Below are 24464 nucleotides of genomic sequence, written 5' to 3'. Positions count from 1 at the left end.
AGTTAATTTACCATGGATGACAAGGAATTGCAATACCTGGTCGTGGACAAGAAAGTGATCAATGACCCTGCACGTCAGGCGGACTGGACGCAGAAGCGGCTGGTCTGGGTGCCCTCCAAGGAACACGGTTTCGAAGCTGCCAGTCTTAAGAGTGATAAAGGCGATGAAGTGGTTGTTGAGCTAGCTGACAGTGGCAAGAAAATGTCGCTCAATAAAAATGATGTGCAAAAAATGAATCCGCCGAAATTTACCAAAGTAGAAGACATGGCAGACATGACCTGCCTCAATGAAGCCTCTGTGCTACACAATCTTAAAGACAGATACTACTCCGGTCTCATTTATGTAAGCGCCTTCATTTTGGTTAGAAATTTCAACATTATATTACATGTTTATAAGTTGAAACTTGCGTTTCTTTCAGACATACTCTGGATTGTTCTGTGTGGTTGTCAACCCTTACAAATTCTATCCAATTTACACTGAAAAAGTCATTGACATGTACAAGGGTAAGAAACGTCACGAGGTGCCACCCCACGTATATGCCATAACAGATACAGCATACAGGAGCATGTTGCAAGGTAAAGTATAACTTATTTTATTACCATTTTTAAATAAAAAATTTCCCGTGATATGTACTAAATTTTGCATTGATATTCCTTTGAAGTATGTATATATTCTTTATTTGAATGTGAATTGCATCAGCTGCATCACATATAGCTTAGGTAACCCTTCACATATTTAGCACGCTTAGGATTTTACATAACAGTGACAGATGTTGTAATATTACTTTCCATTCACAGATCGTGAAGACCAGTCTATTCTCTGCACGTGAGTACTCATATTTATCAATTGTGCAATAAGTGATTTTTTTGTGAAATATGGCTGAGTTGTTCTAAGAGACACCTAAATAATTTAGTAAGATAATGCTGACTTTCTTTAATTATTCCTCGGAAAGAGACGAAGGCTTAACTAAGACAAAAATGTCCAAAAATCAATACACTTTTTGTCTACAATGCTATCGAACGCATCTGTTAGGCTGGTTTGTTTGCATAAAATAGGTGGCGTGGGCATAGATAGCAATAGTATACAACAAGCAAACTGTAAACTGTAAATTTCTGTTCCACAAACCCATAACAAAATGTTTTTTGGTATTGGGCTTAAAAAAGGAGCAATTTATGCTGAAGTTGTATTTTGTTTTGTGAGCCAACGCTGTTCTGGTCTTGCCGAATGTCTGAAAGCAAGTTTGCTTTGTTATTACATAGGTTGTTTGTATAAGACTTTAATGTTTGATCCGCACCACTTCATTACGTTTGTCATTTTTTTCTGTTGTGCTAAGAAAGAAATACCCTTTTTTTGTCCTGAAATACTTAGCATTACTTTGACCGTAATGGCAGTCACAATGGCAATACATGTAGTTATCTACTTGAAAAGTAGTTTACTTGAAATACCTAAATTTGCCCACGTTAATAGTGTAAGTTTCCAAGTTGTGGAAATACCCAAGAGCACTTAATAAATTACTAAACGTTTAAGAGTGTAGGTGCGGTATTGTTGGAATGCGCTTTCTCTGTGTTTTTCTGTAATTGTAACCACCTACCTACGAATCCATACGAGTACACATTAACAACTTCGAAATTAATGTGCCAGCGATTGTGTAAAAATCCCAGCGAATTACTTATCTTTATTCTTACATCATTACGTGATGTCCACTGTAGAAAGCGAACGTTGCCACGTCGTAATTCATGTTTTAGATGTGCTACTTTGTAAATGAAATCGGATGCCATCGCTTGGGTTGCGTTTGCTTGTTAGGTCACTTAGGCCTTTGAGCATAATCTTATAGCTTATCGTCATAATTGGCACCAAACGTCGTTGTGTAGTCATTGTTTGATATTGTCTGCTTGTCACTTTCTCCCAACCTGACGTCTCGTATATCCAAAAAGCCCCTTTGTGTTAAAAATATATGCATATTTTGAGCTATTTTAGCAGGCAAAATAAACTGGTCTTTGCGAAATTGTAGTTAGGAGTCTAGGAAGACTGCAATGTTAAAAACTGATAATAGTACAACAATACGTGCAAATTGTAGGAACTGTAGAAAGCACAACGCTTATTAAGACTTGCGAATTCTATATATGCTTGGATCTTTTAGATAGATTAGGTGAAACAGTACTTAATATACCTACTACCGATACAGTGTACATAAACTTTTACGTGAACTTTGCGTTTGCAGTGGTAGCATGATCAAATTTCACCGATAAATACCGATAATGTTGTATCTTCAAGTTGGAGTTTGTCATGATTGCATGTAGTTTACCGGTTTATTACGTAAGCTAACGCAAACATCACTTAAACAAGTCTTCTGCGTATAAGGTATACGATAATCTGTTAGAATAACGGGTGTTGGCGTATTTATGTTAGGAAACGAAATGTCGACAGATTTGCTGCAACTCACGAATTTCTGATCATTTACCGTTCTGCGCATTTATACATGTCACGGCTAGCATTCATGCTCGGGCGCATTAAGTGTTACTGTTTTCAGCTCACTCTCATTGCATACCACGTTCCAGGAAGGCCCGGTCCCTTCCGGAAATGACGTCACCGGAAGCTGTTTCGTGATGCAAACAGATTGGCGACGCACCAACCCTATATACTTATCAATAGGTCGGCAATGAATACATAAGCAGCAAATTACAACCTTGTAGAGCTGTTAAATTATATTCTGAACTTCCCGTGGGATCCGTTCGTTAGCAAATTACTGTGGCTGCAGTAATTGATGGCAAGTAGCCAGCCTTGTTGTCGGGTCCCTAATTGTTAACGATGCTACTGCTTTTAAATTACACTTGTGGCTATTAAAGGCTTGCTTAAAGCCATGCATGTGAAACTTCTGAAACGTCAACGTTGTTGAAATTAGTTTACAGCCTCGCTAGTTTTAACTGAACACAAATCAAACCTGTTATTGGTGTCGAGTTTCTGAAAATTTTTAGACCATTTACAACATCACAATAAACCGTGGCGACTTGTTTCACTTTTTACGGGCGTTTTTACGACCAAAATAATATATCTCCACGAGCTTTTTTTTAGTTAACATAGTTCGGAGAATTTTGCTGCAAGGTCGTTTTGTTTTGTGACGTACGTTTCTTCTAGAATGACGTCAGAATCGCATGGCAGCGTACGCAAACAATTAATACTTTGTTCAATGTTTACGATTGTTGCCCACGATCTCCACACGTCACAGATATTGTTTACACAGCAGTGGTATGCAAAGCGATGCTGCCTTATTGGGGCCAGCGATACTGGCGACTTTCTCTTATCTCAAATTTACAAATCGCCACTGTCTACGATCAGATGTCACTGCGAAACGAGGTCAAGCGCGAACGAAGTCGTAATTTCAAGTGGGTTGCGCTCTCTTCTGTAAATATTAGCGTCGTGAAATTTTGGGATCTATTGCAAAAATTTTTGTCCCCGTCCTTTGATGTATCACATTAAATATCGTATACTCTGCAAATTTTTACGTGTTTGCGGTTGTCCCAGCACGAAGTAAATAGAAAATTAATTACAACTTTCAACACATAGTCTGTACGCTATCTGTTGCCGCTGATGGCTTCGGGCTACGCTTACCGCATTCACCAGCACCTGCCCACCGACCATATAAGGAGGTCTTGTTCAGTCCTTTTATGGAAACGCGGTTCCGCTTAGCCCGGCATTTTAGTGCGTCATTTTGTCGAGAACACCGCGTGATTGGCTGTTGTAACGTCTCGCTTCATCGCTTTGTCCTGACGTAACCGATAGCTTTTTGAAGAACACTTGGCGAGCATCGTTTTTATGTTGGAATTTGTCGTAATTCGCCGTAGCGGGTGTCCTTAACCATTACCGCCCAGCCTGGAAATGTACCTCTCAGTAGGTAGAACAGCTATGGGCGTGTGCTGATTGTAACAACTTTCTGTATTTTCCCAATTACGCGGAGATTTACTTCCTCTAGTCGGTGCATTAAACATAAACAAATCACTAAAAATATGTACATAAATGTTCTTTGTCATGCACTAAAATACAATGTCTGGCGTTCATGGATCTTTGTTTCCTGATAACTGCTTTAATTGAAGTAATTGCGATTAAATAGGAAGCCAACGTGCCAAATGCACCATTTATGCGTTGGTAAAGTGCCTGTAGTAAACAGCTCAGTTTTTGGGCAGCAGCATGCTGTATTTTCCATGTTTAGTCACAAATTACAATTCACCTGCGTCACTACAACGTTCTACGTTCTGCCATATTTCACTTAAAATTTTTATTAAGCGATTTGTGTGGGTTTGTTTTATTACTATTTTTTCTGGTGAAATCTTACAATAACTCTTATTTTGCAATGATTTTCCAAAAATTTAATGAAATCAATTTGACAGTGGTGAATCCGGTGCGGGAAAAACTGAAAACACTAAAAAAGTGATTCAGTTCCTGGCTCATGTGGCTGCTTCTCCGAAAGGAACAAAAGCTCATGGAGCACCTGTAAGTAGCTCTTTCTCCAACTTTCAACAGTTTGTGATGTAATGTGTTTACAGTAACATGATTTTTTACATGAATATGCGCCAGATCGTTATAGGAAATGACCATTATTAGACTATTAAGAACGGGAAAGATACGGACACTTGAATGAAGGAATGTACAAATATAGACTTAGCAATTTGCTGAAGGCGTTCCAGTTTATCAATGTTCATAATACTGTTCTCTATCTGTTGTTCAACAATTTCATCATTTTGTTGACTATTGTCCATTTATTTAAACTTAAACTTGTAATATACATCCATATATGGTAAACTTACCAATGTGAATACTATAACATGTGTGAATTTGCGTGATAAGTTAGCCGTTACTACACTTAAACTTTTGTATTCTTTATATAGGAATTCAAGCAGGCAAGTGGTCAAATATACACAATTTGTTATGTTTAATTATGTCATGCTTTTCATAAATTTTAGTTCAACATTTGATTTATTACGATCATAACACTGATAGAGTTTATTTATTTGAAGTAAAGACAAACATACTTTTTGTTTTACATACACACACACACACACAATAAGCACTGACAAGAGTAATTTTAGCTGATAGTTCACTGCAGAAGTAGTTGGTAATTATTATCAATAAAAATCATTAATTATGTAGTTTATATTTCAATTTGTGGTGTTTATGTGTTTAAGATACACACACTGCGCGTACTGCATGCTGTGAAACGGTTTATTAATTTGTTTTTTATAGTAGTCATTTGAAGGGTTTTAAGCTTTCTCTTAGTTTTAATGTAACTTCGGACAGCTTGTCAAAGTGCTGCGAATTTTGAAATTATACATTTTGTTTTGGATTTGAATAAGTTTTCGAATTGCTTTTCTCTCAGTTTTCTGGTGTGCTTTCTTGAAAAATGTGTGATTTGTTGAAGTATAATACGGAGTTTTATAAATAACGATTAAGTTCAGTGAATCAGTTAAGTAGTAAATCTTGTTCAGCAAAGTGTAAGAAATCCAATAAATGGTAAGTAGTTGTGAACCTTCCCTCAAATATCCATTTGACAAGCATTTGGGTTTGCATACTTTAAGGTCATTATTGTTTGCCTTGTAGTATGAAGTTAAAATAATCGGCAAGGTTGGTAGTTCTATTGGTCTCATATTTAACCAATGCATCATTTCCATTTCATTGAATACAAATACATCAATACAAGTATGTCTGCCCCATTGATTTCTTCTAAAGTAGTCAACAGGCCGATAAAATAGGTTTTGAAACTCAATCCTACCTCTTTACTATCCTGTCTACCTTTCTTTCTCTCTGTGTTTTTCCAAACAAAAGTTAAGATTTTTTGTTAAAAGCCTGTTTTGAAATGCTTGAATGAATGTGGGTTTTAAGATCTTTACACTCAGTATAATCCAGAGTTTGCAGTGAACGCTAGAAAATTCAAGTAACATTCTCATTTGCAAGGTAACTGTGTTAAAAATTCAGAGGAAGTAAAATCAAATTTAACAATGCTCCTGTGTGCTGTACTGCATATTTGAATATTTTTACAGTCCCCAAATTTTACACCAGCTTATTTTCATTGTTTTCAATCCCTTACCCACTTGTGTTTCTTTGATTCTCCATCTTTACTTTCCAGTTCTCTCTTTCTCTTTCATGTCAAACCTATGTCAGGAAGACCCAGACGTGCAATTTGTCGGAACAGTTCATTACGACATCTTCAATCAACGCAAGCGGCGCAGAAAGCGACCAAAATCTTTTTCAACTACTGCTGTGAGTGACACGCTTGCTAGTTGTCACAGATCATCTTGTTCTTCCACTCATGGCTTATGCACTGTTGTCTCCTTACATTTGATTGTAATGTCGTGTCTATGTCAAAGTATACTCATATGACACCATGAACATCCCGTCATGCATTTTCAATGATCTTTCAAAGACTTGCCTGTTGAGACATGCTTTGCTATCTGTATATGTGACACCCTACTTGTGGCTTGCTGATTTGCAAGGTTGTACAGCGCTGGAAGTTACTGTGATTTCACATCCTATTTATAAATGTAGTCACAGTTTGTCCACATTGTTTTATTTTACTTATTATTTTTTAATTTGTTCTGTAATATTTTGTAATTTCATTTAGTAAGATATTATTGCACCAAATTTGTCTTCTTCATCTGAATTTCATTTGATTTGTTCAGAGAAACAGTCTACAAAAAAATAATTAACATAAAAATTATAATAAATAAAAAAAAATGAATAAATAAAACTAGTTTGTACCAGGGTTGCGTAATATACTCGAAGGATATTTATATACTTACCACCGAATTTTCATTTATTTTACATAAATGAAGCTTATAATTAGTATTTGGTATGAAAGTGACTTTATTAGTCGATAATCTTGATGCACTTTTGCAAAAGTAGCTTGAAAAGCTGAAATCTATTATCTAGGTCTATACTGTATATTTGATTAAGAATTCAAAACTAAATTGTTTATGTTATTTTGTTACCTCGAAATATGCATAGTATCACTGTAATTAGATCTTAATTTCTAAAGACTGTAACAGTGTAAACCTACAAAATACTGTTATGATGCACTGGTTTAAATTCAAAGTGACCACCTTTATACTTTTCATCTAGCCAGCTAATAAAGTCATCCTGTGTGAACTCTATTTCCTTATCTATATTCATCACCATATACTGTAACTGTGTTGTTGTTGTTCATAAAATAGCAATTGGCATACGTAAGTATTCAACTTTTCGCCCAAACTTAATGCATGTCATCATGCCATTTCTATTAAACAAGCAATAACTGTAACATAGAGATGATGATCCATGCTGACGTACTCACGCTGGTTTAGTTCTAATAAGTTCAAGAACTGATTCTTTTTACACTGCTAACTCACTGCATTATAACTCAGTACAAGAAATGCACAACGGTGTCCTTAAAATTTATCAATGGTTTTGTGTCATGTTGACATTCTTGTAAAAATTAATTGTAAAAGCAGTGAGGCTGTTGTGCATTTGTATTTTCAATGCAATCTTGTGCATATTAATTACATCAGATATGATTTTAATATTTTACCTATCTAAGTTTCCATTTACTTACTTTTAACTACTATAAAGCGAAGCATGCATGTCACCTAAATGTTTCTGTTTTTTTCTCTTGTAACAAGTTGCATGGCGAAGTCATTTGTTTTAAACTGGTGGCTTATATATAAATTTATTTGTGGTGTCTTGATTGCAGTATGCATCATCACAGTGCCATGCATAGGTTTTATAACATACATTAAGTGCAGCTGTAGCCAATATCAGCCTGTTTAAGATGGAAAAGTTTGTTGATACAGCTTTTATTATAAAGCATCATAATGTCCTGTTCTATGTAGTACTGGTATTTTCTGCGGGGTAAATACTTGTTTTTATTCTGAACACAACCCGATACTGATTTGAAAGTTTGCTAATGGCACTGCCATATATGGATTACTTTTACTGTGGTATGCAAACAGAGTTGATTTACCGTGCACTTAAATTAGGAACCTTGCGTTGATGAGTTGGTGAAAATTACAATGAAATATATAATGGCTATAAATTATCTCCTTTTAAAAGCATGTTAGCAGGATTATTTTCAGTTCGTCTACTTTAATGGCATGCATTATCTAATTGCAAGTATTGCGTTATGTTTCTATGACATTAGTAAATTTACCTGTATTAATTTTTATCTCAACTTGAAGATTTTTCAAAACTGTGTTGTATATATTTCTTGTGAAAAACATTCATGCTTTAAACTAAGGATATTTTACAACCACTTTATTGTAGAGGCGTTAAAATGTCTGTTGCATAATTGCAGGGTGAATTGGAGCAGCAACTTCTGCAAGCTAATCCTATCTTGGAGGCATTTGGTAATGCAAAGACTGTCAAAAATGACAATTCTTCAAGATTTGTAAGCGCCATTCCTCCTTTTGTAACATTTACATCTATTCCAGCTGTCATAGGTTCCTGATTTAGTAGATAACGATGGAAAATTTCTAAGTTAAGATCGTGACGAAAATGTAAATTTGTTTAATGTACCACGATATGTAGTTTACTTTATTTATCTCCTATTTTGGCCTGTTTGCTAATACGGCACGCCCTTATTTTCTGCTGAGTTTAATGACTGGATCAACCAGAGTCTTTGTTTGTCCTAGCTTATATATCATGCTGCAACATACTGTAACAATGGTCATTTTCAGTACAGTATAACTTATTCAAAACCCTAAATTATGCAAGTTAGCAAATATAACACATACATGGCCAGGCAGGTGACCTGTTTAACTTTTAGTCACGCTGTCTGACACTGTGGTTCGCATTCCAGCGCATAGCGTCTTAAAATAGACTCACTTCCTTTGCAGGGAAAGTTCATTCGTATCAACTTTGATACTTCGGGTTATATCTCTGGAGCCAACATTGAAACATGTATGTTTTATCACATATTTTAATAGATAGGCTGCTGATATTAAATTTATATACATAAGTTAGGCCGATTAATTCACATTGGTATGTAAGCAAGGTGGCTTGATAATACAATGGTAGTTTGTCTTAAAACAGCAAATGTTCTGAAATGTAACTGTTTCAGTAACATTTCAGCAAATAACTTGCTGCCGGGTTCTTTCTAGTATTGTGAGCTGGTCTTTTAGCCAACTCTTGACACCTGACTACATTTAAATGCACAGGATGTTAAATTGCTTCCTAAACCAAATTCTTGTGCAATAGACTTGCTGGAAAAGGCCAGAGTGCATCAACAAGCCCCCAATGAAAGGACTTTCCACATATTCTATCAACTGCTTGCTGGAGCCAATGACCAACTTAAGCGTAAGAGGAAATATGCAGACAGTTGCAATGTCATTATACACTATTACATTTGCTTTGATGTTGCAAAATATCAAGCTTTTCATTCGACATACTTCGAACTACCAATGTACCAGTAGTGTGATTGAATTTCTTAACCATTTAACTTACTGTATAATCCTGTTTTAACATGTAAAGAGCTTTATAACAGTAATTGTTGTTGCAACAGTTTAGTCTTTTTATCTGCATTTTTTACATTATTGTCTTTACACAAACAGGCGAGCTCCTTCTCCAGGATATCAAAAACTACCGCTTCATCTCGAACGGGATGCAAACTGTTGCGGGAGCAAATGATACTGATGTCTTCCAGGAGACTCTTCGGGCCATGGAAATCATGAACATCAGTGAATCAGATGTTAAATGTAAGAGGGTTTGTTTCCTTCACTTCCATGCTGTTTTTAATCTTTTTGTTAAAATAATGCGTCTTTGTTTAGATAATATGTAGTTTTCCCATTATTTTTAATTATTTAGTTTTGTATTTTTAATTCTTTATTTTTCTATTTTTCATTCTTTGGTTTATCAATAATTACAATATTCCACAAACTTGCAATCATTCAGAGTAGACTTCAATAATAACCAATGTTGCTTCAACAGCGATGTTGAAGGTTGTATCCGCTGTTCTATCATTTGGCAACATGGAGTTCAAGAAAGAACGAAACTCAGATCAGGCGTCAATGCCAGACAACACCGTTGCACAACGTGTTTCTCAACTTCTTGGCATTCATGTTGTTGATTTCACGAAGGCCCTTCTGAAACCAAAAATAAAGGTCGGCCGTGATTTCGTGCACAAAGCACAGACCAAAGAACAGGTTAGCATTACTCTTGTTTTGATGTTTAAGTTTAGATAATTACTGAATTTTACTGCATCACGACCACGATAAAAATCTCACAAGATGGTGCCCCAAGGGCCCTTTAGGCAAAAAAACTGTTGTATTGTTCATAGCTTTATATCATAATCATAAATCCAGGGAGTCGTTACAAAATATATGGTTTTGACTTGATACGCTATCTAAGCTAGCTATCGTTTTATCATTGGCCAGCAAAATAGCAAGGTAAATGACATTTAACTAATACAAGGTTACTGTTTAATTTTAAATGTAAATTACCTTGCATTTAAACCAGTGCTTTGCAAAACTTTTAAAAAACAGCAAAATTTAATGTAGTGAAACCGGGTTCACGATTTAATGCAATGGAGCACTCCATTGATTAGGTTGACCTTGTCTAATAAGCCAGTAGTAGACTTGGTCGGTTTTCTGACCTTTTTAAAAGCAATATTTGCACTTTTCAGAAAAGTATCTGAATGTATGCTATCATGCTACTATATCATGATACTGTAAAAATACATTCCGTTTTAATTAATTTAAGCAGCTAAGCACACTTTTCAGGATCATGTTTACTTTTGTAAAATTGTAATCTAATATAATATGTTTCAGTGGAATATGTTTACCACAATGTAGCAGTTTTAGCTCCACTGTATATATTATTTTCACAAAAATAGGATTAAAATTGCAATCTCTGCACACTTCAATGGTCGTGTATATTTCTCTTTTGGTTTCTAAACGTGCTTTTGTTGACATTAGGTTGATTTTGCTGTTGAAGCCTTGGCTAAGGCGCAATATGAGCGTCTGTTCCGTTGGATTGTGGACAGAATTAATCGCTCTCTTGACAGGACTACACGACAAGGCACCAACTTCCTTGGTATCTTGGATATTGCTGGATTCGAAATCTTCGAGGTTTACAAAATACCTTTATGCTCATTCACAAGATATAACAACATTCCTGGGATAATTTACATTTACTTTGGACCTGCTGTAATCAAACTCCGTCTGTTAATTTGATATGTCAAATGGTAGTACTGGCTAACTTCTAATCTTGTAAGATGTTTTTTGACACAGTTGAATAGCTTCGAACAGTTGTGTATCAACTATACGAATGAAAAGCTGCAACAGTTGTTCAACCATACTATGTTTATTCTAGAGCAGGTAATTTAACTTGCCGCCCCAGTGAGAACTCGATGACATCACAATTGTTGCAATTGTGACATCGCAAGTTCTCGGGGCTTGGTGTGCTTTGTATTAACAGTCGTTTTATCTTGTATTTTCATGTTTGCTTGCTGGATCTTCTATCACTGCTGTCACCAATGAATGGCACTTACAAAAAAACTCACGTATTGGCTTCCTTCCGTTAACAAACGGCGTGTTTATGTTAAAAAACATGTTATGAATTCACTTGGAACACAACGCTAACGATGCGGTAACTGTTTTACGAATGTTGCGGTGACATGCGTACACGATGTTGGTCATTGCTGTTGAAAAAACTTACCCCTGCATTCGAAATACGCACACGTACTACAGATAAACAGTTTTGAACAGCTTTGTATCAATATGACCAACGAAAAACTTCAGCAGCTGTTCAATCATACTATGTTTATACTGGAACAGGTTTGTTAAATTGACTCAATATGCACGGATTCTTTTGCTAGCTCCACCACCACGTGTGGCCGACACTTTTTGGATGAGGTTTACAGGGCACGCTTATTTATTTTTTAGTTTCTCTGTGGTGTGTATTAAGCCAAGATTTCTTAGCTTAATTTCCAAGTAAAGTTTTCAAATGTCTGCTTTTCAATTACGTAAAATGATAATTCTTGCATGCCTAGGTTTCATTTGATTTCTCTTGTAATAATTCACTCAGTGTGGTTGGAACTAAAATTTTTTTAAAAGAAAATCTATCCTCAACGACTGAAAATTATTTGTACATTAACTCACAAAATCGTTTTAATTTCTGTCAGCACTTCTTTCATTTCGCTCTTTACTGTGCCTTAAATATTTTTGCAATCAAGCAATTTTTATTGTTTTATTGCCCAAACTTCTACCGGTAAATGGAACTCATGATCAGCATGTTTTAAGCGATCGCAGCAACATATCATAAGGGTTAAATAAATTGTTAAACCTGTGGAAATGAAAGATTTTATAAAGTGCCAAATGCTCTACACGAATCAATTTGCCAAGTGAAATAAAAATATTATTTAAACAGTTACTGAATAACGCCGTGGTGTCAAACGTATGCCTCTCTTCAGATTATGCAAATTTTTTTGATTCCCATGGCAGCAAAAGTGCGATCTCATCGAAACACTTTTCAAGTTGCCTTAAAGCCTTTTTGCATGTCATTTACATACCTATAGAAATCTTAATAAGCGAACTTAAAAGACGTATTCTTTGGAAATTGTTATTTGTCGTTTGGTGACACCTCAGTGATCATTTTAGAAATGGGCATAATCAAGAAAAACTCTGAAAACTAGCTTGTTATAACTCTTTCTGTTCAATTAACTGAAAAGCGGTGAATTATGTCTTGCCCCGCCCCTACCTTATTTCATTGTGTAATTACATGCACCATGGTATGAGTGTAATGTGTTTCATGAAATTTGTTCGGTGTTTTTGTTATGCAAAGTTGATGCCCATTGTCAATAATTTTCGTTCAGTTTAGAGTAGTGGTCTTCAACCTTCAACCGTTGAATAACCCTGGTTTAGAGTGATTAACCTATTTAATATCCTGCTTACAAACCTATGTGCTATTGTACCTTTACACTTGTGAAATGGAAAGGTATTGGCATTCAGATGCAATAACTACTGAACATAACAAGCATGAACTTTGCATTAATTTTGATATTACAAACTAGATAAAGGTGCCAAGGAAATTTGTTAGCTCCAATTTCTATTTTTCGTAATCACAGGGTTTGTAATAAGCTCAAATTAAGTACCTACTTGCGTATAAAAAAAATCAACTTGGCATCTTTATTTGGTTTAACAAAGAATGCGTGCTGTGGTCTATAATATGTAAGAAGGATTTGTCTTTTTGATCAACTTGTGTATGAACGACTAGTGGATTACTAATGTTTCCATAACCACCGCATGCTGGTGCATTTTCCAATTCTTGTGTCTTCCGCAGGAAGAGTATCGCCGTGAAGGCATCGAGTGGAAATTCATCGACTTCGGATTGGACTTGCAACCTTGCATCAACCTCATTGAAAGTCAAGTACGAAACGTTTTCTTTAAATCCCTCATTTTTTCAAATTTTTTTGTTGCTTCGTTTTCAAAAGACAAAATATCTTGAAATCTTCTTCAGGCCAACCCACCTGGGATCCTATCGCTACTGGATGAGGAATGTTGGTTCCCGAAGGCAACCGACAAGACATTTGTGGAAAAAGTTGTCAAGCAACTGGGAGGAAATCCAAAATTTCAACGTGCTAAACAGCTTAAAGGAAACTGTGATTTCTCGATCATTCACTACGCTGGAAAGGTAGCTTACTTTGCCAACTGCTGATGGTATTTATAAAGTCTGTGGTTATAAGTCTGCGTTTATCAGTAAAATATGCGGTTATTAATGGTTTTATTTTGATTCAAAGGTCGATTACTTAGCTACAAAATGGTTAATGAAGAACATGGACCCGTTGAATGACAACGTCACTGACCTTCTCCACAACTCCACCGACCAGTTTGTCAGCATCATGTGGAGGGACAGTAAGTAGCTAAAATCCTTCATCATTATTTCGTTTTCAACTTTGCTTGGTTTTGTTTAAGATACTACAAGTGTTCAAAGCAAAATAGCTGGCTTACTTATAATAACGTATTGACCATTTCGTCATTTAGTGTCGAAGGTTGTTGGACTCGAACAACTGGTTGCAGCCGGAGGAGAGTCCAAATTTTCAAGCAGCCATGCTTACAAGACAAAGAAAGGGATGTTTAGGACCGTTGGTGCTCTATACAAGGACCAGCTGCAAAAATTGATGGTCACTTTAAGAAACACCAACCCCAATTTCGTCCGGTAAATTAGGCAATACACTGCTTTGTGTCCGTACAAAACTATTGAAATTGCTCCCGTAGATATGAAATATGCTGCATTACTGTTGTTATTACGGTTTATATTTAATTTTACCAGGTTTTGAAATTTTTAACTTCAGGTTCTTATAGAAAGTTACTTTTTATGCAGTTGCATCATTCCTAATTATGACAAGAGACCTGGCAAAATCAACGCGCATCTTGTGCTGGAGCAGCTCCGTTGCAATGGTGTATTGGAGGGAATCAGAATCTGCAGACAGGTTTGTCTTCAACTTCTAATAGCTCTCATCAGTTTTCAAATCAATTAAAAAACCCTCTTCGTCTCCTCATCATAATGGGATTCTTTCCATCAATAGGGATTCCCAAATCGTGTTCCCTTTCAAGAGTTCCGTCAGCGTTATGAGATCCTAACTCCCAACATTCTCCCTAAAGACATCATGGATGGAAAGAAAGCTGCCATCAAGATGATCAACGCTCTCGATCTCGACGAGAATCTCTTCAGGATAGGTCAGAGCAAGATCTTCTTCAGGAGCGGTGTCCTGGCTCACTTGGAGGAGGAGAGAGATCTCAAATTGACCGACATTATCATCCAGTTCCAGGCTCAATGCCGCGCCTATCTTGCTCGCAAGTAAGGGCAACTTTGCAGTTTCTTCCTCCTTCACAGAGGATATGGTTTAAATAACCATGTTAAAAAATCTGCTTGATATGTTGGTTTACTGATAGATGATAACAAATGCTTTGATAGGAGTTAAACAACTGGGTTAATTTAAAAGCTGATAAGTGATAATCCACTTAACTCACAAGACTTATAGTTAAAGCTGCATTTTATCTGTATATGGTTTATTTGGGTGGATGTTAGCTTTAGTTGCCATGTTTGTTATCTTTCCATTGCTTTATGATAGAAACTTTACGCCATTGAAAACTGCTACAGTAGAACTCTATTACTAAGTGATAAGTTAACATCTTCAGTTATAACTCACAAAAAGATCAATTATTGATGGAATTAAAGTTGAATTCAAACATGGTTTTAGCTCTGAAGAAATCTGATGATATTTTTTCCTGATTTCATTTTTACTTTTATCTTTGTCACAATAGAAACTTCTCCAAACGCAAGGATCAGCTTCGTGCTATCCGTGTCATCCAGAGGAATGGTCTTGCTTATCTCAAGCTCCGCAACTGGCTGTGGTGGAGACTCTTCACAAAAGTCAAACCTCTCCTGCAAGTCACAAGGCAGGAAGAGGACCTTAACGCAAAAGAGCGGGAACTTAAAGTGGTTCAAGAAAAAAAAGAAGAGCTTGAAAAGTCTCTCGCTGATGTAGAGAAGAAATTTGCTCAGGTGTGAATGTCAGAGTATAAATTCAAAGAAAACAAATCAAATTAGAAAAATGGTTGTGAATTACTTTGTAGTGACGAGTGTTTTAGGAAAGAGAATCATAAACCAGCCCTGCATGAACACAGATATGATTGAAATTGCAACCTGTCCGTGAAGATTTCTTCCAATCTACATCCTAGAATTCACCAGAACTTCTAGTGACGGAAATTTTTCAAAGTTTCTAATTTCGTTTCCAGGTTTGTGAAGAGAAAAATCTGCTCACAGATCAACTTCAGTCAGAGCAAGAAGCGTGGGCGGAGACTGAGGAGATGAGAGGAAGATTGGCTGCCAAGAAGACCGAGCTAGAAGAGATTCTTCGTGATCTTGAAGCTCGACTTGATGATGAAGAGGAGAGAAACCTTTCTCTTACAACAGAGAAGAAGAAGATGCAGACCAACATCAAGGTGAGTTGATGTTTGAGTTCGTTCGTATCATTTGTTGGTTACTGTTAAGATTCTCTAATTATATTCCGTGTTATTTATTACTTCCGTGTTAACTTTGACTTTGATCTGTAACAACTTTGATGTTAGGATCTTGAAGAGCAACTGGATGAGGAAGAGGCTGCTCGTCAAAAACTTCAACTGGAGAAAGTAACCTTGGATGCCAAGTGCAAGAAGATGGATGAAGATCTAAATATGATGGAGGACATGCAAGCTAAAGTAAGTGACTTTGAATTTTAGATCCACTCCATCAACCATCTCGACGTGGATCTCATTATTGCCGCATCAAAAGTAATTCACGGTGAAAGCTTTAATTCCATATTTATCGACTTGCGACCTTAATTTGACGTTTCTTTTCAGATTCAACGTGAACGTAAAGCACTGGAAGAGAGATGCAATGAACTTGAAGGCTCCCTTGGAGATGAGGAAGAAAAAGCAAAGATGCTTTCTAAGATGAAGAACAAGGTAATGCTACTAGGTTACTACCAGGAGGAAGGATTTTATTGTTGATTACTTTTAATTCTTTTGTTTGTTTTTTAAATTAAGTGCCTTTTATTACCACTTAATTGTTTTTAATCTAATTCTTCTAGAATGAAGCGGTCATATCTGATTTAGAGGAGCGCCTTAAGAAAGAAGAGAAACAACGCCAGGAGTTGGAAAAGATCCGCAGAAATCTTGAAGCTGAAATTGCTGATCTTCGTGATCAAATTGCGGATCTTCAGATGCAAGTGGAAGAATTAAAAGCTCAAAATCAACGTAAAGATGAGGAGCTTGCGGCACTTCAAGAAAGGTAAAACAACAAACAAAATAGTTAGCAGGTAGTTACGAGCAGTTAAGTTAATCTTACGTACCTGAAATTCAACTTTTATTTTTTGCAGGCTTGACCAGGAACAGTCGGCCAGGAGCCAACTTACAAAGAACTTCCGTGAACTCCAGAATTCTCAGGCAGAGACCCAGGAAGATCTTGAACAAGAAAGATCCCAGAGGAGCAAAGCCGAGAAGCAGAAGAGAGATCTCAGTGAGGAATTGGAAGCACTCAAGACCGAGTTGGAAGACTCTCTTGATACAACAGCTGCTCAACAAGAAATCAAGTATGAGTTATTTTCACCTCACAAGTTTATCAAATGTTATTGTCTTAATTTTGCGTTACCATTGTGAGCAATTCAACTTCGATTTGGAGCTTTGCCGCAGGTGAGACCAAACGCTTGTTCTTAAGTAGCATTTTCGTTACCGTTTTCCTTATATTTAGATCTCAGCGTGAACGTGAGTTGGAAAATCTGAAGAAGACCCTTGAATCTGAGACACATTCATTCGAAACGCAACTTCAACAGATGAGACAAAAGCACAACAGCTCAAACGAACAATTTCAGGATGAAATTGATTCACTCAGACGAGTAAGTAGAACTGTAGATGCTTCGTGGTATGGTGGAGATATTCCATTTGAAGTGCAACACGACACTTGTAGAAGTTAAACATCTTCCAAGATAAATTAGTATGTCAGTAGTCAGTACTATTGATATTTTACCAATTAGTCTTGTATTGACTTAAGTTTTCTGAAAATGCAACATTTGGAATAAACAGAACAAGTCCACCCTTGAGAAGACAAAATCCGCTTTGGAATCGGAGAACCAAGAACTGCAGGAGGAGCTAAGACTTGTCTCCGGTGCCAAGAATGATTCGGAAGGAAAGCGACGCAAGCAGGAGGCGCAAATCCAGGAGTACAGCGCCAAGTTGCAAGACACAGAACGAGCCCGCAACGACTTGCAGGATAAATACAGCAAAGCACAGGTATATTTTCCATTTTGATGCTCTTTGTATATATGCAGACATCTTTTTTCGAAAAATTCCTCATTTGCTGATCATTGATTCTTCATCCAGATGGAATTGGAAAGCTTGAGTCAGAATCTTGAACAAGTCGAGGTGCAACTGTCCCGCTCACAGAAGGAGGCATCTCAACTGGACAGTCAACTCCAAGACGCTCAAGTACAATTCTTAATATTCTTCTTCAGTGAACTGAAAGATCATTAATTTAACTTTACTTACAGCAAGGCTTCCACATAACTCACAGTAAACTAAACAATAAACAGTCAGTAAAATGCTTGTCTATTAAAATCAGCCGTATCAGTTTCGTATAACTTCCAGTAGTTGAATCATTTTTTTTCAGATCCAAGTTCCTTCCTGTATCACTTGCATAACTTGTTTTTATTTAATTCCAAAATTTCTAAGTGATCTGGTTCATTTTATCATAACAAGCTCAAGCGCCCAATTGTAACAGTTATTATTACAAAATGATAAATAGCAGGGTATATCTGTCTTGGTTGCATTTACCGTGGGTTAGAAATTAGTTGTGAATAACCATAACTTCATTCATTTCTAATGTCAGTCCCAATCGCAAGAGGAGACACAAGCCAAACTGAAGCTTGCATCCCGCATTCGAGCTCTTGATGATGAGAGAGCTGCTTTGGAGGAGCAACTAGAAGAGGAAGAAGAAGCAAAGAAAATTGTCGAGAAGCAACTTAGCACTGCCAACCATGCGGTGAGCATTTATCTGTCTTACCTTCTTTACTCTTGAAATATTAGCAAACGTGATCATTCACCTAATCCAATAAATTTAGGAAATCATAACTGATGCAGAAGTTTTTATTTTCAGCTGCAAGAGCTTCGCAAGAGAATGGAAGCTGATGGTGAAGCTCTCGACGGTCTTGAAGAGTCAAAGAAGAGACTCCAGAGAGAATTGGAAGACAGAAACCAGCAACTGGAAGAGAAAGCCGCCCAGTGTGACAAGGTAAGGAATAATGTTTGGCCGCACAACTCCAGCAAAAAGCCCAGAATAATTAATCTGATATAATTTTAATATTTAATCTCCTTCTGTAACAAAGTTATATTACTTCAATGTTAATTTTTTTGTAATTTCAAGGTAGTGTAAAAAATTGTTCCAGTTTCATGTGACTGTAGTTTAGTGGTTGAAGTTATCCAGTTCGTAAAGGTTACTTCAAATATTTACAGCTTGAGAAGACGAACAAGCGCCTCCAAGCCGATGTGGATGACTTGTCTGTTGAATCTGATCACAACCGCTCCGTGATCTCACAATTGGAGAAGAAACAGCGTCAATTTGACAAAGCTCTTGCCGACGAGCGTCTTGTCTCCTCCAAGTACGCTGAAGAACGTGACCAAGCTGACCGTGAAGCGCGCGAGAAGGACACGAAAGCCATCTCACTCAGCCATGAGTGCGATGAACTCAAGGATAGGGTAAGTTGACTCAGTCTGTGCCTAGGTGTGTGTGTAATCATATGTTGAATTTGATGAGAAAACAACAGTAGCGGAACAATATTACAAAGATTATTGCTTTTTGCAGTTTTAACTTGTGAGTTGTAATTTACTCTTGCTTTTTAGATTGATGAGCTTGAGCGTGTACGTCGCTCACAACAATCGGAACTTGACGAATTGATCAGCTCCAAAGATGCTACAGGTTAGTTTAAGTGTCTTATTAGATATAAATCATTTCTTCGAGAAACAGGAAAGGCAGAAAACTGTAGTTTCTTGACATCGAAATTTCTGAGGCAAGGTGAATTCGGTGAACTTGACATTTTCCAACATTTCCGGCACAGGTAAAAGTGCTCACGAGCTTGAGCGCAGCAAACGTAATCTTGAGAGTCAGCTTGAGGAGCTGAAGACTCAACTGGAGGAACTTGAAGACGAACTACAGGTGACTGAAGACGCCAAACTTCGCCTTGAAGTCAACTTGCAAGCAGCCAAGGCCAACTTTGATCGTGAGATGCAGGCTCGAGATGACCAAGCTGAGGAGAAGAGAAGAGGAATAATGAAACAGGTAACACCACATCACTTGAGAAGATTAAGATCAGACTCAGATTGTTTCCTCTCTAATGTAAAAATCATCCACATCCATTGATTTTTGCAGTTGAGAGAAATGGAAGCTGAACTAGAGGAAGAAAGGAAGCAAAGATCTTCTGCCTCTGCTGCCAAGAAGAAGCTTGAAATGGATTTCAATGATCTTGAGAGCAACATTGATGCTGCCACCAAGGCCAAAGAAGATGCCATCAAGCAACTTAAGAAAGCACAGGTGCCTGCTGTTTCTCAGCATGAGTAGTGTCGTGTAAACTTTTGTGTTAGCTCTGTCGCTACTGCCATTTTCGTGCGCTGGTTACGGTGAAGTTATGAACTTCTTCTGAAGATTAATATTTTTTCCGGTCTTTACCACTCATCCTTTATATCAGGCTCAACTCAAAGATTATCATCGTGAAATTGATGACCTGCGTCAGTCACGTGACGACCTTCTCATCTCATCCCGTGAGAGCGAGAAGAAGGCGAAGAACCTTGAGGCGGACATGATGCAAGCTCAGGAGGATCTCTCTGCATCCGAACGTCAACGACGTGCTGCAGAAGCAGAGCGTGATGATCTTCAAGAGGAATTGAGTGGAGGACTCAAGGACAAGTAAGAGCGATTTACATCCAAGTGCTGAGTGTCACTCAAGGAATTCCATCAAATTTTCACGAATTTTAATTGTGCTCCTCCTGTGAAGATCTGTCCAAGCTGATGAACGACGCAGACTTGAGTTGCGCATCAACGAGGTAGAAGAAGAGCGTGAAGACATGGAATCTTCATTGGAAATGATGGATGAAAAGATTAGGAAGCTGACGGTAAAAGAATTGTTAATGTTAAAATTTGTTAGTTAACTGTTGTTATTATTTATGGCGCAAACAATAAACATAGTTGGTAAGCCTTTTTATAACATTCCCACGCACAATTATCTTTTTATTGCAGTCTCAAAACGAACAATTTGCAAACGAACTTTCTGCCGAACGTTCAGCTCTTCAGAAACAGGAGAGTGCGAAGAGTCATCTTGAAAGACAAGTGAGATAAATTTTTTCATCTTTCCACTTATCTTCCACACAGCAGCAACCTCACTCCATGCTTTGTTAAATCACAAAAATCTCTTATTTTTTCATCAGAACAAGGAACTGAAGATTAAGTTGAGCGAAATGGAGCAGACGATAAGGACCAAGCAAAAGAACGCGATTGCTTCACTTGAGGCCAAAATCGCCAGTGCTGAGGAACAACTTGAGGGTGAAGCTAAGTAAGTCTTCACGGTCACTCAACTCAGACCTTTGCATTTTGACTATCAATTCTATAAGCACTGGTATTCACGGGTTTCTATTATAACATCACAGAGAACGCGCTGCGGCCAACAAATTGCTTCGTCGTAGTGACAAGAAACTGAAAGAATCGCTGATGCAGATTGAAGACGAAAGGCGACACGCTGATCAATACAAAGAACAGGTGGGTAAAGAAGGTTCAGAGCCAGCTGCCAACTTTCAGCATAGGACTAGCTAAGCGTCCATCGTTTGGCTTTGGTTTACAATACCACTCACTATTTTTTCGCATTTCCAGCTGTAAAACTTAATAACCTTTCCAGGTCGACAAAATTAATGGCCGTGTGAAGGCGCTAAAGCGTCAGCTTGACGACACGGAAGAGGAGGTGTCACGTGCTAACGCCGGTAAGCGTAAGATCCAGCGCGACCTCGACGACATGTCTGAACAGAATGAAACTTTGCAACGCGAGGTCAACCAACTGCGAAACAAACTCAGGTAATTGGAGTTTTCTGTTTAAATTTTTGACGGTTTTGCGGACGAACTGCTTAAACGCCGCTTCAGTTGCTCTGCTTTGTAGCTTAAGTAGCTTAAAACTCACGGATAAAAGGAGCTTCACGGTCAACGCTGAAGTCGCTATGTCTATGTCGTATGTTCTTTTTGACTCTCATTTTAGGTAAAACACTTGCACAGAAGGGTGTATTTTGATTCTGACTTTTGTTGGTTGGAAAATTATTAAATTTGTTTGTAATGGAATGATTTTATAAAGGATTGCATTCATAATTAACTATTTGTGAATTTTGGGTGTTTAATGATGTTACCATTAAAGTGTTAACTAATCAGTTAGTTTATTATAATGGCTCCTTCATTAAAAACAAATATTTTTGAATGAAAGTGAAAGAAATGGAAAAGACAAGAAAAATAGGTATTTATCAGTTTGAAAAAGGAACGTTACATGTCCAAAATCACTACAAAACCTCACAAATACATCCCATTGCCAGCAGCAACCCCAATTGATTAATTAAGGCATCTCGCTTACCCCATGATAATCACCCACTTGAATCACTGCACCATTTGTGAAACGATGCTGGTCATGGTTTCGTGTATTTTCATACATATTCGTGTGTGTACATATCATTGCAATAACTGCTTAAGACGTTCCGAACCGGTGTGTTAATGCCTTGATTTAAACTAGGAGTGGCATGGGCGGCGGCTACTCCAAAGGCCTCAAATCAAAGTCAAAGTATGACGCCGCCGCGGCGTCGGATGACGCTGAGGAATAGAGGTAAAAAAGCGAAACAAATCGCAGCATGTTTGCTATGAACAACTCAAATCATCCTTCTCCATTGCGGTGATTTTGCTGACTAACATACCAAGCTTGCAAATCCCTTTTGTTTTCTTACGTCATATGGCTACGTCATCATGAAGTAATACCCCAACTTTCTTTGAAGGCTAGGAATTTGATTGAACCTGAATCGAGCATTTACTCTGTCATCGCACGATGTCGTTATGGGTTTTATCTGCTATTTAAACTTTAGGCATTATAGAACCCTGCAGAGGTCCCTCAACGAGTTTTGTTGCAATATTTCAGTTGTCATTTTTTATTTCTATTTTTTTTCGTGTTGGTGTTGCGTAACCAGAGTTTGCTGCATGTTTTCGTCGTTACCAGCATTGCACGTTGTTAGTCTTTTTGTTTGGTTCAACTGCGATTTAAAACACTAATACTTCGAATAAGGTGTTCGTTGTGGTGCACTAATGAGGGTCGCAAAGCTTTCTTTGGTATCGTAGCTCTTTGATGTTGGTGGCGCTTTGCTGCAGATTTGTGCACAGCTTTGCTATGGCTTGTAAATTTTATTTTAACGTTCCAATACAAAGTAATTACACGATATAATTTTCGATTACCCTCACCACTTTGCAATTTATAAAATGGTCATATACAGACGTGCATAAAAAATGGTTATGACGTCACAATCGACAGCGATAATTGACTGTCAACTTTTCCTTGTTTGCAGGCGAGGTGATACCGGCATCCGCAGCTCGAAATCTTCCCGATACCGTCTCCAACATCTCCAAGACTCCGACGACGACGGAGCGGAAGGCGACGGGGAGACAACAGCTGCTGCAACCGGTGAAGCGTGAATATTCATCCGCCGCAATTTAGCAAAAATGACAACTGCACAACCAATATCCGCTTTGCTTTAAACGGCGGCCTATTGCTTTGTTTTCCACTTTTTTTCATATCTACTTAGTATGTACGTGTACAGAGTGACCAACGCTTGCATTGTCTAGTATTTAGATTTGTATAACACACAGTGAATGGGGTGCAGACCTCCAAAAAATCTCAAAATGAGCGACTGTCTGCCGAAGTTTCATGGACTCTAGCATTCCTTGCACATATTACTTAGCGCCTATTGTATAAAGTGTATTACTGTTTCAATGTGCCTTGCCCGTCAATTATTGAAGATAGCGGCCAGCTATTTCATGACTCGGACTTGTGCGCCGATTTGCGGCCTTCAAACTCGTGTACATAGAAACAAAAAATCTCCACGATGACCATTGGTTGTGGTGACGTCACGGCTACTTGCTATACTTGTATATAATGACGTAGTCCAATGTTTGAATTGTTTGGCTTGCTGGTGGCAACTCTTTAAGAAAAATGTGGCGATACACCGCACGTTACAACGTCGTTTTGCCTTGTAAATGTTGTACGAGCAATATACTGGATGTACGCGTATAACCCACTTAGCATGTACATTTGCCGCTTTTCGTCCTGTGTGTGTGGAGAGTTCCATAATTTGTCCCCAACCTGATAACGTCACCGACACGATGCCGTATATGTGTATATTTCCTGCGCCATAGCCAATCATAATTGTGCTCGCGCCGGTTTGCCAAAGGAAAATTGTACTACACAAAAATATTATCGCTATTACTAATTATTGTGTTGTATGTTTAGTTTTTTTGAGCATATTATCTTATGTTAGGGGCTTTTTTTCTTTATCAAGTGACGTTGTACGGAGAGAGAGAGTGTAATGTGATTACGTAGCTTATAAATGCGATTTCTATAATCAAAGGTGATGCCTTACTAACGATCCGCTGCACCAAATAAACAAGATATCATTGAATGAAATACGACTCTTTCCTTGTCGATTAGCAGAGCTAGCGTGTTGAATAGCTTGGTGACAACGAATCGGTTGACTAGATGAGCCAATGCCAGAAATGTTTACGGTTGCATGAATGGTAATCTTTCCCAGAACATTTAAAGCAATACAGTATTTCATACGTGAATGTGCTTTTTTGAATAATAGTTCCGTTTGGACGTGCTCTTTGAGATACTTTGTTTGCTTAGTGCGCTA

The 24464-nt window shown here is 37.6% G+C and overlaps 1 protein-coding gene across 9 annotated transcripts; it reads left to right on the top strand.

The window, feature by feature from the left end:
* Positions 1 to 12: 12 nt before the first annotated feature.
* Positions 13 to 24238, top strand: LOC143461886 (uncharacterized). Of its 9 annotated transcripts, none has more exons than XM_076959809.1 (41): positions 13 to 342; positions 419 to 575; positions 798 to 825; positions 4386 to 4488; positions 6154 to 6252; positions 8318 to 8410; positions 8859 to 8922; positions 9220 to 9318; positions 9573 to 9716; positions 9949 to 10163; positions 10935 to 11087; positions 11709 to 11795; positions 13300 to 13386; positions 13477 to 13650; positions 13757 to 13871; positions 14001 to 14175; positions 14341 to 14449; positions 14546 to 14817; positions 15285 to 15525; positions 15759 to 15965; positions 16092 to 16220; positions 16362 to 16466; positions 16592 to 16791; positions 16880 to 17092; positions 17251 to 17395; positions 17583 to 17789; positions 17880 to 17984; positions 18385 to 18537; positions 18652 to 18786; positions 19008 to 19250; positions 19395 to 19470; positions 19610 to 19830; positions 19921 to 20082; positions 20237 to 20454; positions 20543 to 20660; positions 20785 to 20874; positions 20973 to 21097; positions 21192 to 21300; positions 21437 to 21609; positions 22307 to 22396; positions 23124 to 24238. In XM_076959809.1, exons 1-40 carry the CDS (start codon positions 13 to 15, stop codon positions 22392 to 22394), a joined length of 5967 nt encoding a protein of 1988 aa, XP_076815924.1. In that variant the 3' UTR covers positions 22395 to 22396; positions 23124 to 24238. The 9 variants fall into 9 exon arrangements, with proteins under 9 accessions (XP_076815924.1, XP_076815925.1, XP_076815926.1 ...); XM_076959810.1 differs by lacking the exons at positions 6154 to 6252; positions 22307 to 22396 and adding exons at positions 4884 to 4895; positions 7203 to 7214; XM_076959811.1 differs by lacking the exons at positions 6154 to 6252; positions 22307 to 22396 and adding an exon at positions 7203 to 7214.
* Positions 24239 to 24464: the final 226 nt, after the last annotated feature.

This window comes from Clavelina lepadiformis, chromosome 6, assembly GCF_947623445.1.
Source record: "Clavelina lepadiformis chromosome 6, kaClaLepa1.1, whole genome shotgun sequence".
NCBI classification, from domain to species: domain Eukaryota; kingdom Metazoa; phylum Chordata; class Ascidiacea; order Aplousobranchia; family Clavelinidae; genus Clavelina; species Clavelina lepadiformis.
This window is presented reverse-complemented; position numbering and strand designations above follow the sequence as displayed.